The sequence below is a fragment of the Myripristis murdjan genome, chromosome 23 (genome assembly GCF_902150065.1).
Source record: "Myripristis murdjan chromosome 23, fMyrMur1.1, whole genome shotgun sequence".
Taxonomy (NCBI): domain Eukaryota; kingdom Metazoa; phylum Chordata; class Actinopteri; order Holocentriformes; family Holocentridae; genus Myripristis; species Myripristis murdjan.
The window spans coordinates 18,032,913-18,051,668 of record NC_044002.1 but is presented as its reverse complement, the minus strand read 5'-3'; the positions used below and the strand labels follow the sequence as shown (position 1 = coordinate 18,051,668).

General features: G+C 42.6%; 1 protein-coding gene across 1 annotated transcript in view; it reads left to right on the top strand.

Annotated features, from left to right (window-relative positions):
- The window catches only part of LOC115354864 (proton myo-inositol cotransporter-like), a 99,141-nt gene that overhangs the window by 41,784 nt on the left and 38,601 nt on the right, over nucleotides 1-18,756 (top strand). Inside the window, exon 4 of the mRNA XM_030045356.1 lies at nucleotides 8,729-8,837. Within this exon, the coding sequence (XP_029901216.1) occupies nucleotides 8,729-8,837 (109 nt within the window). The remainder of the gene's footprint in view (nucleotides 1-8,728; nucleotides 8,838-18,756) is intronic.

The following is an 18,756-nucleotide window of genomic DNA, read 5'->3' as shown; positions in this document are numbered from 1 at the left end:
TACATTTCAGACTGCATTGTGCCGACTGTGAAATTTGGTGGAGGAGGAATTATGGTGTGGGGTTGTTTTTCAGGAGCTGGGCTTGGCCCCTTAGTTCCAGTGAAAGGAACTTTGAATGCTTCAGGATACCAAAACATTTTGGACAATTCCATGCTCCCAACCTTGTGGGAACAGTTTGGAGCGGGCCCCTTCCTCTTCCAACATGACTGTGCACCAGTGCACAAAGCAAGGTCCATAAAGACATGGATGACAGAGTCTGGTGTGGATGAACTTGACTGGCCTGCACAGAGTCCTGACCTGAACCCGACAGAACACCTTTGGGATGAATTAGAGCGGAGACTGAGAGCCAGGCCTTCTCGACCAACATCAGTGTGTGACCTCACCAATGCGCTTTTGGAAGAATGGTCAAAAATTCCTATAAACACTCTCCTCAACCTTGTGGACAGTCTTCCCAGAAGAGTTGAAGCTGTAATAGCTGCAAAAGGTGGACCGACATCATATTGAACTCTATGGGTTAGGAATGGGATGGCACTTCAGTTCATAGTATGAGTAAAGGCAGGTGAGCGAATACTTTTGGTAATATAGTGTATATATATATATATTCTGTATCTGATGGTTGCAGTGCTTCATGAAGTTACATCACTCTTCTACAAGAAAATAGAAAATACTAGCATACTATTTAGTAGGCAAAAAAAAAGAATTAGTATGTCCCAATACATAGTATGTCAGATGCAGTATGCCAAGAGCGATTTAGAACGCAGGGCTAACTTGTGACTGACTGAACTGATTAACTAACTAGACCCAGGTGATGAGGCTAGAGAACATGAAGGGAGCTGATTGGCTGGGAGGAGACGGGGCAGGACTGATGAGACTAAACTCAGGTCAGGTGTGGAGGAGCAAACAAGCAGGGCTGGGTCTACCGAGAGACACGAGGGACACACAGAGCAGCAACAAAACTCAAACTACAAAAAAAAAAAAAAAAAAATCCATAAACAATGAGCTTTCTCACTTATTGTTTACTCTAATGGCTGTCCATCATCATGTCCTGCTCTGAAACACAGCTTCTCATATTTAGTTGGAGTTCATCCATCATAAGCAGCACTGACTTCTCTTTGAGGTTCACAGAGCTGTTTTGCAATGCTACGATAAATTGTACGTTGAGTCGCATCCCTCACTCAAAATAAGTTGAAAGTAACTGGAATACCTTCAGCATTTATTTTCCTTTGTAACCAAACGGGATTAGTGCTGATATTTTCCAGCTATTTTGGCCCATTGCTGATGCTGATACCGAGATATGCACATATTGATTTGTTTTTGCAGAGGACATCAAGTCTCTCCTGTAGTGGAATTAACATTTTATCAAGGCTACTCTTATTGTGAAGGCCCACTGGCAGATGCAGCCATAAAATACAATGTTTTTCAAAATTCACCGGGCAAAATAAGAAACCTGCTTCAACTTAGGTGTTGTAAAACGTAAAAATATTTATTTTTATATAACATTTTCTTTCAGACAAAACTGTAAGATCCATACTACACAAACAGGCTTCGTGGATGCTCCCTCTGAGACCTCTGATGTGCCGAGATCATGTGTCCCTAATAAATACCACTGTAGCAGATACATTACATTACAGGGTGTAGTAACCATAATGCAACCTCAGAATGTGAAACTGTAATTCGTTGCACTATTTGTTACTGAAAACAGTTGGGGAACTGCTAAATAAAGATGCAAATAGACACATGCTGATATTCAGTCACTGTAATGTAGTTGTTGCAGTGGCATTGGTGTGTATGACTGAATGAATGGCTGCAGATTCTTATGTGTGGATTAGTGTGAGTGCAAATGGAAGTATTGCAAGCGTGTTTTTCTCTCTGTGTGTGTGTGTGTGTGTGTGTGTGTGTGTGTTTCTGTTCCGCCTGTCTGTCTGCTCTGATGCTCCTGGCAACCATTGGCCCTCGGTGCCCTTTGATAAACACAGCTGCTCCCCTGCATCTGCAGACAGGAGTCTTGGCTGCTGATCTGATTTGATCAGTGCCACTTAAAATCATGTTTCTCCCTGATACATGATGATACACTTCCTTAGTGGTCCTCAACGAGGTAGCTGATTGCCAGAAAATGATGCTACATTAGTATTTTTTAGCATTTTAAAGCTGGACAAGTCATGATTTTTATGTAAAAACAGACCTGAGCTCCCTTCCTGAGATGCTTTAGATTTGCAGCAGATGCCCAAATTAAATTCTGGTGTCAGGTCTGGTCAGTGGTGGGAAACATTTTCTGCACACAGGAAGTGAGGAGTAGAAACCAAAACCTGACACCCAAATAATTATGAAGGTTTGGGCAGATAGTGGGGATTGTGGGGGGGGTGGGGGGGTCACACTGATCTATAGTGTCTGTCCGTGTGCGTTCATTTCAGTCTGTCTCTATCAGATTTGCATCCATTTTGATGGACAAAAAGTTCAATCTAATTAAAGTTGTTTTTTTTTTTTTTTTTTCCTGGATGGACTGATTTCCACCATCTGCTCGCTCAATTAGAGGTGTTCCTACATTTGTTTTGGGAAAAGTAGCTGCAAACACAGACGGCGGTATGAGTCATCATCAGAGGATTAAAGAAAACAAAGATAAAACAGGGAAAGCCTGGTGTAACATTGGGACGGCTGCCGGATTCCCAAGTTATTTTCTAATTTAATTTATACTGTATAGGCGGCTCCTAGTCTTTTCTGTCAAGTCGTACCACTGTGAGCAAAGCCTTCTCGTCATTTTTTCTCCTTACCGCTCTTATGATCCGCCCATGGTGTTGACGTTCCCAAACAGCTCAGTGTTCAGAAACCTCTCGCTCACTAACTCTCATGTTGCTCGCTTGCCAATGGATCAGCTTGGCCGCCGGCTTAGGCTCTCCTGTGTCGCAGCTCCTTTTTGTGATTCAGACCGATAAGACAGGTGCTTTTTTTTTTTTTTACCTGGACACATATTCTAGTGTCAGCAGAGATTAAGTTTAGCTTATTTCAGGAGTGGGCAACTTTTTGAGATCCACCCCTGCTTGACTTGGTTGAAGTGAGAAACCAGCATCAGCTGAGCCGACTGAGCAAATATGCACACCGGTGTGTGTCGAGATTTTGTAACCTGCAGAAACGGCTCTTCTAAGAAAAAGAATCAGTTTCTAAGAAAAAAAAAACTTTACAAATGGTATTCTTGAAATTAAAGTGCTAAACTTTGTTCTGAATTTCTTAACTTTTTCTTAACTTTTCTTAACTCCTAAAGTTCTTACAGATATAGAGGTGGGGCTCTGATTTCACACATACGTTTACTACTTTAAAAAAAAAAAAAAAAAAAAAAAAACTAGATAGATGTTTTCTAGATGGAAGGTCTCTGGATTGTGGCTAGGAAGGAAAATCCACTAAGGGTTGGGGTTATGTGAAATGAATTGAAATTTAAATTTCTTTGCCTAGTAGGGAAAGTAGGAAAAAATAAAGAAATTACTGAGAAATGAGCCTAAAAAATATTCAGGAGTCCTTGAAAAACCTTTTTAAGAATAAAATTTCCTATCATTTAAAGACACATTCATGAATCCAGCCCCTTTTTGTTCAGAAGACAAAAAAGGAGCCAAAGAAACAGCTTTTAGTGGATTTTGAGTGAGTTGATCCGGCTTTGATGATGGAAAGGAATGAAGGAGAGGTAGCTAAAGGGAAAAAGTGGTAAGAATCTTGGAAAAAAAAAAATAATAGGGGGCGAGAAGGTGAGGTATAAGGATCGCAGATTGCCTGTTCAGCGCAGGCCTTGATTGCGCGCCGCCATTGTGGCACTTGGTTATGTAAGCGACGCCTGCTACCCTCCACTCATCTCCTGAGGATGTGGTGATTGGATGGTGATGGATAAAAGGAGCTATTCCTGTCCTCCTTGAAAGCGGTGGCATTCCTCTTCAGTCCCGGTGTCGACTGACTCCCATCCTCGTGATTCCTCCGTCGAGCGCCTCGTCGGCTCGCTTTGTTTCCTTGATTGGGCATTGTTCGACGCCCATGTTTTACCCCTGACACTGTCGCCCGTCTGTTGCCCCATGGGTAAAAGTGCGTTGTGCTGATTTACAAAGGACTTACAGATCGATACGGGAATCAGGAATCAAAAGGCCTGTCGATGCACGTCTTGTCATGCGCCTGGAAAGCGAGCGGCCGTTATTCTCACCTTCTGACTTTGTCCTTTGTCCTCTCTCTCTCTCTCTCTCTCTCTCTGTCTCTCCACCACTTTATATTTCATTAACCAGGCAGTGAGTCATACAGCGACACGTGTCTGAGGCGTGACGAAAAAAAAAAAAAACAGCATCTGACAGGACTGATGTACCAAACAGGCGCTTTAATTGGCCACGGGGGGGGGACCTGACGCGTTTGGGTGTTTCCCAAATGCAGGTAGCCAAGAAAACGAGCTAATTGGGGGAATTCCAGCGCTGAATATCAAAGAGCGGGAGGAGCAGAAGAGGAATCTCGCCCTCATTAAAAGCACATCCCGGCCTGCCCCTGTAGACCGGAGAAACAGACTGGATCGTGGTCTCGTAGTAAAGCTATTAGCATTTCCTTGCCAGAGTACTCGTAGCGAGACAGGCAATCAAAGGGGATCTTGAGGAACGTCTGCAGGTAGTGACGGAGGATAAATGATCACAGGGCCTGTGCAGTTTGATTGGCATAAAAGAGGACAACTTTGCCTTTGTGGTGGGCTTCAAATGGGTGGATATCCTCAGCGGGGAAAATAAATTGCTGTTCTTCTGATAGTAACCCAAATTATTTGCATTAGTTGTCGAGAATATGGGCTGAAATCCCAAGAATTCAGTCATATATATCAACATATAGTAATGCTTTTGTTATTTTGCACCATTTGGAAGAAACGGTTGGAAAATTCATGTTTTGCTCCATATTGAATGGTCAGATAAGGGGGATAGGTATGGTTCATGTCAAAATATTCAAGAGGGCAGTGTTATAATAGTACCACTGCAGGATAGATCGAATTTTCATCTTGAAATATCGCGCCGATAAGGGATGGAGTGGAGCTGGAACAGTTTAAAGTGGCAAAGTGTGCAATTAGAGCGATGCCATGGGACTTAATCATCAGTGTGCTTGTTGCTTTCCTGTTAGCTTGCTAGCTCCCAGTTTCTCACTGCCATCCCTCTTTCAGTGTCCCATCTGATTAGATTACGGTGCCACTGAAGAAATGAAGCGCTGTGTGTGTGTGTGTGTGTACATTTGTGTGTTTATTGCATGTATATGTGAGGCTGATGCTGTGCACGTGCATGCCTGAGTGTGTGTGCATTTGTGACATACATTTGGAGATGCATTTCTATTAATACAATTGTGTGTTATTGTTTGTGTGTTTGCATATGTTTATCCCTGTGCCCATAGTGTTTGTTTGACTTTGAGATGGACACCCAAGTTTAGCAAAAGTTTAAGTATTTAATACAAAATCATCAGTAACAAAAGCAAAGCAACAGAGAATAATGCATTGAGTGGGGTAATCAGGAGTGTGCAAGACACTAAACTGACATACTGGACGTGGATGTGGCGCGAAGATGCCTACTCTTCTTCTGATTGGCTAACCCTAACCCTAACCTTAACCAAAGGCAATGATTACTAACCAATCAGAGGCAATTAGGGCGGAGTATGCACGCCCACTATGTCAATCTATGGGTGTGGGAAAATTAAAGAACAAAGGTAACCAAACCAACCCAAAGGATAGGGCTGGGTATCGAACTTAGGTACTTTTATGACACCGATGGAATTGCTTCAATGCCATGAAGTACTAAAAAAATTAATTAATTTGATTAATGGTGATTGCCTGTCTAATGTTACACGTCGGAGGGGTATGCAGGAAAAACTCTATGTTACATCCATAGACAGTATAAAAATGATTTTATAAAGAGATATTGGAGACATACAGAGGTGTTGGTACCACTTTTGGTATCAAAAATACAAAATGATACTGTTTTGGAGAGCGGGAGTCACTGGATCCGCAGGCTTTTATTCTGTTGAGGGAACTGTGCCCAGGTGCCCTCAGTCGTCCACCAGCCAGCAACTCGGCCAATCAGGTCCCTGCAAACAAACACAAACAAGAAGCAGAAACAGGCTCCACGCCCATGCAGGCAGACTCTGCAGAGACAGAGCAGGGCCTGTCACAGTTTGTAATAGAGACATTCTGTGTGCACCATCGATTGTCTGATTGTGTGTGTGTGTGTGTGCTTGCATGTTCATGTGTGTCTGGCGGAGTAAATTTAGCTCTTCGTTAGGCGTCCATCAGGTCTCCACTCTCCAGTTTGTTCAGCTCTGCTCATGAATCCTGATTTGCCCATCGGCTAATCAGATCACAGTCCTCTGCTCTGGTCTCCTGGGACCGACCAATCACGCTCCACCAGGTTAGCGCCACGGAAAGAGGCTCAGCCCGTAAACGCATCACTTCCTCTTTGTTGTCTGAGGTTATGGCTCTGTTCCACGGCACAGACCCCAACATCAAAATGTGAAACTGATCTGCATCTGAGAGATATTGTTGCTTTTTGTGGAGCCAAACCTATCGAAAGCCAAAAAAAACTTGCTTGTTGTTTGTATTTTGACTGAAAAAAAAAAACATTTGTAGATCCAAAGTCCAGAAATTAAGAAATGAATGGTGAATGATGTGCCCTGGACTGACTCATAACCCAAATGTCAAGCTCTTGCTCACATCGACATCGCTTTTCAATATTAAAATGTGAGCAATTCAAAATAATTTTTATACAGAACAGAATTAGTTCATCTCATCTCTCTGCTGTCAGTAATGTCCTTGTACTTTTTCGCGCGGTCGTCCCATTCCTGAATAAAAACGATATTATTTAAAGCAGTTCATTTGAATCACAAATCATGTTTTGTCCTATTAGAATTTCAAATTTTAGGAAAAAAAAAAACGAGGGGAACATGAATGCAGAATTTGCTCGTAAAAAAAAAAAAGAAATTGTGAAGTCATGCTTTAAATCGCTTATTGCTGTATTGTGTCGGGAAAATGTAGCTCAGCTGGTTTCTTCCGGTGAGAGTCTGAACGAGGAGGACGGTTTTGCAGACCTTGAAGCATTTCCAGGGAAACAAAGGTGATTATGTCTCCTTAAGCAGGTTGAAAGGCAACAGTCAAGAGGGGCACTTAGGGGTGTGTTGCTGCATGTGTTTGTGTGTGTAGCCTGCATGTCAGCGAGGGCTTCCTTGGAGAGTTTGCCCCGCTTATCTAAGAGCTAAAGGAGATGTTATCTGGTCCAGAGCCCTCCTCCCACACACAGCTGCTCCCAAATAACCAGCCAGTGTGTGTTTCAGCTCATTTTTGTGGACTCGTGTGCTTGCGTGGATTTTCATAGGCACTTGTGTGTCTTGGCACATGGTCGCGTGTGCGCAATACCTCTGCGTGTGCCTGCGTGCACGCCTACATGTGTGTCTCCGTGAGTGCATATGTGTGTGTGTGTTGTTTCTGTGGGTGCATATGTGTGTGTGTGTGTGTGTGTGTGTGCGCACTCTGGCTTGTTTGTCTGATCTCTCCGTGCTCCGCGTGTCTTCCTCTTTATCCAGCAGCTCCATGCCTGTCCAGCCGCTCTCTCATCCTATTAAGACTTCTCGTCCCCAAGGAGCTCCATGTCTGGCTGTGTTGAAGATCACAAACCAAGTCCAGGCAGTTTCCTCCGCGGGGCCGAGTGGGACTCAGCGAGGCCGAGCCCGGCTCCGAAACATTTGTTTCATCCCAAACTGTGATATCCCACATCTGAAAGCGCAGCCACCCACTGGAATGTGTTATTGATACTGACTCTATTTTTTGCTTCTACACAAGGACGCCGAAGGTCAGGCTCAGCCGCAAAACAGCATCCCTGGAGTGCCTTGCTCAAGGATGCATGGATGCTTGTTGTCATGGTGGCAACAATCCTGGTCCTCCAGTTAACCTCTTGAGCTATGATTTTCCTTTAAAATTTCCCCTTAAGTGGCTTCAAATTTAGAAAAAAAAAGCATTTTTCGCCATATTTCACATGCATTTTCTGCATCTGCTGGTTGTTGCACTTCATAGAGGCTACATCACATTTATATTGAGTGAAATAATCAAAACCAAGATGCCATTGTTTTGTGGCTGCACCCATTATATCAGGGACCAAGTGTGCGCACATCCAGGCAAATTATTCAGGTACAAGACAAAAAAAAACAGAAAAAAATTGAGTGCAAGACACAAAAGAGTGAGGTCTGTGTACCGTTAAGCTCCAAATAATAGTTTTATTCTCTGTTTTTGAGGCCTCAAAAAAAAAAAAAAAAGAGAGTAAAATTATTTATTGTGCAGACTTCAGTCCTTTGTACCCTGCACCATTACATCAAACAGAAAATAATTAGGGGTCTTCAGCATCATTTTATACTCATATCCCTGTAATTCAGCAGGGCATATGTGGTATCTTTGGAAACCTGGTGGGATCGACAATTGAATTTTAAAATACATTTCAGTGGGTTTGAACAAAAGGGAGCCACAAAGCAATGACAAACCCACCTGTAGGAGCGGAGGAGTAAAAGAGCTTCAAGGACACTCTTAGCAGCCTGATGCCCAAACTCCTGTTGTCGTGGATTGATGTCATCAGTCGTTTTCGTAGCAGCTGGTGACATTTTCCTTCCATTAGCGGCTGAGTATGTTTTGCAGTGAAGACATGCTGAGTTTGAAATTAATTTGTATGCGTGTGTTTGTGTGTGTTTCTGTGTTTCTTTGTGTCTCCAGATGGCCCGGTGATCTGGCGGATGCTGACCTACCCGGCCACTCGCCGAGCCCTCCTGGTCGGCTGCAGCCTTCAGATGTTCCAGCAGCTTTCGGGCATCAACACCGTCATGTGAGTGTGACGGCCCGCTTTCAGCTCACTCACCCAACGCCGAGGCTTATGCGATCCACACTGTCGAGTCAGTCGGGTTCCCTCATGATTCACTCGGCAGCTTTTGGCCACGTTGCTACGCAGAATTGGCTCCCGTGTTCCTCCGTGCCCAAAATATTGCACGGTTGCCACGGTGGGAAGAGCTCTTCCCGCTGCACGTGTGGAGAGCTGTGGCGCGCAAGTTGCAAACTTCTGGAGCTCTTTCTCACTTTTCCTGGTGGTAGTTCGTGGGATCAACTATTTGCATGCCTTTGATTAAATAATATGAAGTAAATTTTGAGACTATTGTGTATTCATCACCCAAAAGGCTGAGTGGTAGTAAAAAAAAAAAAAATTATCAGGGAATAGTGGAAAGCTATTTCATGCAAATTAACCCTAACCCTAACTCTGCCTGAGTCTATAGATTTTTAATGAAAAATGGAAAGGCTTAAGTTTTGAACTGAATTGGGCTTTTATCATCTTTAAAAAAAAAAAAAAAAAAAAAAAAAGGCGCCCTCCAGTGATTTAATACTTTAGTCTTTTTCAAAACTTTTCCTGAAACGGAAAGCGATGCACGATTATCTCACCAATCAGAATGAGCATCACATGAGCAGCAGGTTAATCAGTGCTTGATGCGCCAGCTGTCTGTAATTATTCGATGTGATTTACTCAAAAGGTGTGGCTGAATTCTCTGTAAGGGGCATCCGTACACCTGCTCCTTACACTGGTGAGACTCATTTTGACTGAGACTGTCCCTGGCCGAGATAATCACACATCACTGAAGTGCTTGAAGTCGTTTTGAAAAAGACTGACATTTGGGAGTAGCAATCGCACGCGCATACAGTTTCTCCAAAAAACTGGCAAATGGGCACTTGACTGTGACCCGCCTCCAACAAAAGAAAATAAAGCAGAATCGACAGATAATGTATGAACTGACTCATTGGCTTTATGCTCTTTCACATCAAGCCGACTGGAGCAGCTCAGTAGGTACAGGAAACAAGCCCAGAATGTAAGTTTGTATGGGTGTGAGGAGACAGATGCTGACATCTAAATGCGGCAGTGAATGCTTGGAAAGTCTAGAAAGCCAAAAAGGCGCTGAGGACAAACTGCAGCTTTTCACTGATGCTCACATTCAGCGTCATGTCTCCTTTTAAGTGGTGTGAACACAAAGGGAAGGTAAATCACAGCACAGCAAAGAGTGAAGACAACATCATGCTTAGCTAAAGCTCAGTGTATTATCGTTATCATTATCTTTATTAATAATAACACGAAGAATGTGACTACTTAAAAGGCATGCAAAAAATGCTTAAAATCCAGGTGTAACTGCAATGTGTCTGCAGTCTAAAAACAGGAGTCGTGTTCATGGAAATAAAATTTTACATGCAAGAAGCTCTTGGAAAACAAAGTGGCAGGCAGCTCAGACAATAATACGGTTGTCAAAAATGGATTATCAGGATGCTCCCGGTTGAGGAACAAGCGGGATGAAGTATTTACTGTCAGCTTTGAAGGATGTAATTATCACGAGGAAGCGACAATCTGCCTTTTCCGCGAGGTTAAATCATGTTTCAGTTTGTATACCAAGAGACGCCAGGTGTAATCCAGCTTCAGCACGTGCAGACGCAATGTGGACACAGATGCATGTCATGAGAGAGGCAAGAGGAGGGGCGCAGACAGACTCATCGAAAGGCAGGACGCTCGTTAGGCAGACAGGCAGAGAGACAAGTATTCCTTGTTATAATGTTTATATTGCTTTTTGCTATTTATTATCTGTTTATACTGTTTATAATGTAAATTATGCTTCATATTTTGCTATCCACTTTGCTGCTGTAATGCTTGAAATTTCCCCACCGTGGGACTAATAAAGGAATATCTTATCTTATCTTAAGTAGTCAGACGGAAAGGTGGATCGGGAGAGAGAGGTGACAGATCTAATGTGCCACCTCCGCCGGCCGGGGCTTTCCAGTAGAGAGACAGGACGACAGACAGCCAGGTAGACAGGTAGTCAGCGCCACAGAGAGACAGCAAGGTGTATTGTGAGAGACAGGTGACAGATCCAGCGTGCCACCTCTGCCAGACATGGCTCCCCCGAAAGCCCCAGACATACACGCTTTGGTGTAATGGTGCCTGTTAGTACACTCGCTCCATGAATCAAAGTCTCATCCCACTTTAATTAATATCTCAGTTATGTTTGCGACCCACGGCTACTCACAAGGTAACATGGCAGACAGGTGTGTTGTCACCTGTATCGCTACCGACTGGACATTAAAACACGACATTAAAATAACAGTCAGAACCCAAAACACAGTCACACCCCGACAACTTGGCCAAACAGCACAATAGTAGAAGTACTGCTATAAAACTCTACTTTAGTAAACGTATAATGCCATCTATTTTAAAAAAGGTGCTCTGTAATAGATTACTTTTTAAAGACAGCTGTGTTAGACGTGATCTCGTCCATGCACTTATAAAGGACTAGTGAGAAGCTCAAACTAGATTCTTTTGGTTAGAAATTACAGAGAGAAAAAAACAACTTGTGTTTTTATAACGGCCCCATTTGCGATGTTTATAGCGATCCTACACACATGGATATGATTTAAAATGTAGTGAAGTACAATACTTCAGCAAAAATGTACTTAAGTAAAGTAAAATTACTGATTTTTTAAAAAGCTGTACACATAAGAAGTGCACAAAAAGGCAACATGATTACAGGAATGTGAGTAAATGTAATAAGTTACTTCCGCTCCTCATAGTAAATCAATGTGAGCTGTCCATTAGCACCACATAGTAAAGTTTCAACAACTGTTTCAAATTGCACCGTAACTTCATTTTTTATGTTTAAAAGTGTTTTTGTTTAAAAATCTGCATGCATTAACCGTAACGCCAACCCTCATCGCGAACCTTCAGCACCTGCTCTCAACTTTTATCCTAACCCAAACCCAAATCCTGACCAGAAAAATGTTTTTTTGTCATGTTTCTATTCCTGTGAAAACATTTCATCCTCCTTATAAATATAGTAAGAGAAAGAAATGTACACACCCATGCACCATATATGTAAATTTGCACACACACACACACACACACACATACTTCAGTGACATTCTTTCCCACACACATACACACATGAAGTAACAAAATGCAAACACATACACCACACATTAACACACACACACACACAGATACATTTACACACACAGGCAAACATGCAGGCATACAAACACTTAAAGTCCACCGTGTCACGTTTCACACATTAAATCAAACACACACACACACGCACATACACACACACTTATCCTATTTCTTTCACTCTGATGGTTGCTAAGCAACAGCACATATCCGCAGATTGTTTACAAAGCCAGTAATATGGTTCATCTCAAAGGGGAGGCGAGACAGAGACAGATGACACAATCTCTTTCCTCAGATGGAGGGATGAGGAGAGGAATAAAAGAAAAGAAAAAGGTATAGCACCTCTTCAGAGACAAGTGGCAGTAATGCAATGAAAAGGGATTGGACCCTGGTGTGTCAGGTGTTCCCAAAGCTTTTTTTTTTAGTGATTTAATCCTGGGATATTAAATGAATATATCTGTCCATTTCAATCTAGATATGATCTCTGTGGTATCACATGGGAGACGGGTGACAGGGAGGCTTAATGTGATTTATTATTGTTGCTTTGATTAACCCTGAGCAATAAGAGCCTGTCTCTGAACCTGAATTTCTTTTTCATCAGCCCTCAATGACACTTTGATCTAATAACTCTACAGATTATCCAGCTTGATCTATAGTAATGGTGAGTGACAGCAGCGTGTGACCCACCTTGCGTCTGCAGGTGGGTTTCTCTTTCATTCCACACGTTGAACATCAGGCACAGACACCGAAAAAGCAAAATGCACGCTTTTGTCCCGACTGTTATTGTGCTTGTCAGACGGAAACTCACCTCAGCAGCAGCCACCTGGGAAATTACGTCTCGGGAGCAACTTTCAAGTCTCGCCGAGCATTTTTCACATTTTTTTTGAATAATGTTGTAAGTGGGGATGGTCGGTAGCGTCGGAGTGAGAAGGAAAGAGCTCACGCCAAATAGTCCGGGATGCAGGCTTTGTAGATGAAAGAGATTTATTAGAGTCGGCCACAAAAAAAAAAAAAAAAAAGGGAAAAAAAAGGAAAAACACAAACAGTCTCATTAGGCTGCTTAGTTGCTTGGGACTTCTGCTCTTCTCCAAATCGAATGCAAACAACAGCGGCTTCAGAGAGCGAGCTGCTCCCCCTCTTCATGAATGAAAACAAGAAAACTGGCACGCCGTCTTCCAGAGCCTTAACTCGGTAGCACCACTTTGACACAGGTACCAATCAATCAATCAATCAATCAATCAGCTATCATTGAGAGGCAACCCATTCCCCCAGAATTTTAACACATGTAATTTCTCACAGGACACATATACTGACTGCTGTGTTACTTGTATTAATGATAAACAAGTGAATATAGTCCATACTTTTGGACATAACCATCATAAAGGAGCAGTCCACTTTTTTCTCTTCTTCCATAAAATTAACTCTTACTTTCTTGATTTGACATACAGTACAGGCCAAAAGTTTGGACACACCTTCTCATTCAATGCGTTTCTTTATTTTCATGACTATTTACATTGTAGATTCTCACTGAAGGAATCAAAACTATGAATGAACACATGTGGAGTTATGTACTTAACAAAAAAAGGTGAAATAACTGAAAACATGTTTTATATTCTAGTTTCTTCAAAATAGCCACCCTTTGCTCTGATTACTGCTTTGCACACTCTTGGCATTCTCTCCATGAGCTTCAAGAGGTAGTCACCAAACCGGATGGGATGGCATGTCGCTGCAGGATGCTGTGGTAGCCATGCTGGTTCAGTGTGCCTTCAATTTTGAATAAATCCCCAACAGTGTCACCAGCAAAACACCCCCACACCATCACACCTCCTCCTCCATGCTTCACAGTGGGAACCAGGCATGTGGAATCCATCCGTTCACCTTTTCTGCGTCTCACAAAGACACGGCAGTTGGAACCAAAGATCTCAAATTTGGACTCATCAGACCAAAGCACAGATTTCCACTGGTCTAATGTCCATTCCTTGTGTTTCTTGGCCCAAACCAATCTCTTCTGCTTGTTGCCTCTCCTTAGCAGTGGTTTCCTAGCAGCTATTTGACCATGAAGGCCTGACTGGCGCAGTCTCCTCTTAACAGTTGTTCTAGAGATGGGTCTGCTGCTAGAACTCTGTGTGGCATTTATCTGGTCTCTGATCTGAGCTGCTGTTAACTTGCAATTTCTGAGGCTGGTGACTCGGATGAACTTGTCCTCAGAAGCAGAGGTGACTCTTGGTCTTCCTTTCCTGGGTCGGTCCTCATGTGTGCCAGTTTCGTTGTAGCACTTGATGGTTTTTGCGACTCCACTTGGGGACACATTTAAAGTTTTTGCAATTTTCCGCACTGACTGACCTTCATTTCTTAAAGTAATGATGGCCACTCGTTTTTCTTTAGTTAGCTGATTGGTTCTTGCCATAATATGAATTTTAACAGTTGTCCAATAGGGCTGTCGGCTGTGTAGTAACCTGACTTCTGCACAACACAACTGATGGTCCCAACCCCATTGATAAAGCAAGAAATTCCACTAATTAACCCTGATAAGGCACACCTGTGAAGTGAAAACCATTTCAGGTGACTGCCTCTTGAAGCTCATGGAGAGAATGCCAAGAGTGTGCAAAGCAGTAATCAGAGCAAAGGGTGGCTATTTTGAAGAAACTAGAATATAAAACATGTTTTCAGTTATTTCACCTTTTTTTGTTAAGTACATAACTCCACATGTGTTCATTCATAGTTTTGATGCCTTCAGTGAGAATCTACAATGTAAATAGTCATGAAAATAAAGAAAACGCATTGAATGAGAAGGTGTGTCCATACTTTTGGCCTGTACTGTATTTCCTGTTGAATCAGGACATTTAGGCGGGACACGGTGCAAGGGAAGGCTCATTCACAAGTGCAAACCAACAGGATTTCAGTTTTGGGAGAGAAACACAATTTTATCTGAGGGGACAGGTGGATGAGAGAGGATGTTAAAAGATTTGTGAAGGCTTTATCGGTTGAAATTTTAATTCACACCCACTAGTGCCGGATGATGTCACCGCTTAAGATCCTCTGTTTTAGAGGACGTAGAGGTCAGGAGAATGAACACTGGCGAGCAATTATTTTTCACGCATTTCTCTCCCAAGATCATTAAATCTAATAAGCGAGAGCCTCATAGCTCCTAACGTGGACTTTGATTAGGAGCTGGTAATTACGTGGAGAAGGTGTGCTCTCTGATTCCTGCCTTGGTGTCTAAGCTACCGAGGCATATTCTGTGCTCTCTTATGCAACCGGTATTCATGACGGACAGATACGATCATGACTGTTGACGAGAAGTGAAAATGTGGTCCGGTGCGATTCCTTTAAAAAATGTATTCCCTGACATGAGAGCCCGCACCGCCTGCCTGTCTTCTTACCTGTCGGCCTGCCTGCACTCCTCTCCTTCCATACAGCAGCTTTATCTTTCTGTTAAGCTGCCATGACAGGTGGACTGCATGTGTGTGTGTTTGTTTCCATGTCTCTTCCCTCCTTGGCGTCCCCGAGTGTCTGTTCCTATCTTTCACCTGGTTCCTTTGTCACGTCGAGATGTTGTTTTGTTTTGTTTTGTTTCATTTTTTTTTTGTCATACTATATCTTCACTGTATGCAGCAGTCTTAATGGACACTTGCTGTGTTTTTTCAGCATTCCTGTCACTCATCCTGCCTCATTCGGAGCTTGCCAGTCCTTACCTCCCTAAAATTGCCAGCCTGTCTGTCTGTCATCTGCCTTTTTGTTTCCGTCTGAGGCTGCCTGGCTAGCCCTATTAGCCAGTGAGATATAAAGAAGGTCTTGGGAGCCAGTAAATCAGTGAGGCTTACAGCAGAGAAGCTAGACTCCCCCTGTCCCCAGCTGCTTTCACTGATTAAACTGCCGGGTTGGCACAGTGAAAGAAAGAGGGAGAGAGAGAAAGCGACAGAGAGAAAGACAGCGAGTGAGAGAGAGAGAAAAGAGAGAGAGACTTACTCAAAAAAACAAAACGGAGCAGAAAAACCCATACTGTCTGACGTGTCCCTGCCTCTATTTGTCCAAGCTAGTCTGGGAACACACAAAAAGACATTTATAATCCTAACTGTTTAATAATGCATTGTATCACACATATCAGTGGATTTTGCAGTTTTGTTTTGTTTTGTTTTGTTTTTTTCTGGTCTTTCAGTCTTAGATGCTGCACATACTAGATAATTACGCAACAGTGGGGTAGGCTGCCACACAGGCAGATTGCAGTTTTAGTTGTACAAATATTTCTTGGAGCTGGTCTGGAGAGAGAAATAAGGTCGTTGGCTGAGTTAAAAGGCAGTGGGCTAAAAGCAAAATGGCAAAAGAGAGAAGGAGAATTTCATGAAGCCCAGTGAACTAACTGAACCACCACAGCTGCTACGAGTTTAAGGTAAAAATGAAGGTTTTCAAGGGTGATTTAAAGATTTACTACATATACTATTTGACCTAGGACATGCCGTCTTCACAAATTTAAAAATGCATTTGAATCTGAGGTTGGTGCACAGTGGACAGGCCTTGAAATAACTACCACGCCCAACACCATGCCCCTCAAGACAAAAAAAAAAAAAAAAAAAACAAAAAAAAAAACAGCAATAGGAGTTTTTCAGGCATGTGGTTTGGGTATAACCTAATAGTTTTCATCACGATTTAGCATCGTTAGAGGCGGATGTTTCTGATGAGGTAAAATGGCTTAATGAAGACTTGACTGCCCATTACTGGATGAATTTAGATGTTGTCAGTCTGTCTGATCCGAGCAGTTGCCATGAAGTCTGTTTTGCTCGCTCGCCGATCTGCCGGTCATCGATTCTCTGGCTGTGTGCACCAAGAATGCCTGAGACGTTGGTTGGGTTTACGCTGAGGAATACCCAACAAAAAAAAAAAACGCCTCTTTGCGATGGCAAAGATGAGCACAACAGGTGGAATATGTGTCTGATTTTGTTCTCGATGACAAGAACTCCACACCAAAATCCCTGCGGTGATAGTTTGGACTCTTCTCCATATACTGTAGTCGTATTTGTCGCTCCGTGCGAGTGTAACACATCTGTCAAGTTCGGTCTATTAAATCCTCCCCTGTTGTGAGAACGAGAGCTTCACCGGGAGTGTACTGCTCCGAAATGAATTAAATAGATACAGACAGGAAAACAGCACGATTTTGAGCAGCAATACAAAGCTGAAAAATTGTTTTGAAGGATGCACAACAGCACATGTAGACTCCCGGTGAAGCTCCAGTTCATAAAAGGGGAAGGATGTGGTGGACCAAACCTGGTGGATGAATTACACTCATTTAGAGCGGCAACAAGAATCTTTTAGTCAAAATGAAAAACAATGAAATGAGAAAAAAAAAAACAAGTTGTAAAAGATTTTAGTTGACATAACATTGCATAACTCAGCCAGAAACATTACATCTGACTGCAAGAAATGTTTATCTAAAAGTCCTGATGTGTCACTGGCTGGTAATCTCACAGGAACTTGCATGATCCAGCGTGAATCCAGTCAAAACAAAACTGGAGGCAGACAGTCAGACTCACTCTGCCTCACCTTTCTATAATCTTTTATGGACGACTGGCTGCCTCCACTCTCGTGACAAATCCCTGATCCCCGTAAACCACTGGACTCGATCGAGACCTGTGGAGTGGAGATTCAATCTGTAAACCTCTGACATTAACAGGTCATTTTTTTGCCATCCGTCTGTCGCGACGAAACTTCCAGCCTGGATGCACTCCTTGATTTTCTGGAACAGCAAATTTAGTGAAAACTGGCCCGGTAATCCTCCAGCGTCTCCCCGGCTTTAGTCGACCAGTCAGCCGGTCAGTAAAAACGTACACATCACCAGATTCAACAAATTCAGTGAATCGCAGTCCTTCTTTAGAAGTCACACTCCTTCTTTAATTGGACAGCTCAGGTGCACAGAAAGAGGAAGAGCGCGTGCAAAGAGGCTTGCAGACTGACTACGAGATGGAGAGAAAGTGACAGAGAAATCTGAAAACAGAGCAGCGATGTGACAGTGTCAGCCTGCTTTAATGGGAGTGGTGTGAATCCCTGCTGTCACTCATCTTCCCAGTATCTGATCCGCTATATCTTCCTCCTTCACTCAACCCAACTCTCGTATATCTCAGTGACTATACGGCGAATAGAGTGTACAATCAAACCAAACCACAGTGGTCAAAATAGGCTACAAGACAACTGTTTACAAGCGAAGTGAAATTTGATTGAGTCAGGCCAGAAACGCTTTATATGGCCGAACTGCCAAAATCTACCTAGTCCCATCTTGCATCAAAACACTGTGCACATTTTAGGATAAGACAAAAATGTGATTTTGTACTCAGTTTGACTAAAACAGCTGTTAAGAGATAGTGCAATTAGATTGTGAATGGGTTTGTGTGTTTCTACTGTTTACTGTGGTGTTTATATATAAATCTTTATTGCAGACTAAATGTCCATATAAAATAACAACCATTCATATATGAAAAAAAGAAAAACAAAAAGATACAAGATACAATACTGTGCATATTTAAAAGACATGTAGACTGTTGTTCCAGTGTCATCTCAGCTTTGAAGTGAAACGATAGCAGCTCTTTAGAGGGTTGACCAGAGCCTCTACTGTAAAGTTCTCAGACTTGTCCAGTCGACACATAAATCCATACATCAGTTGCCTCAATAGTGCCTCACAGGTAGACACACATTTTATTCTATTTATTATGTGTTTTTTTTTTTTTTTTTTTACAGTGTTTTTATGTTGAATGAATAAATTACCGTCAAGGATCGCACTTTTAATTTG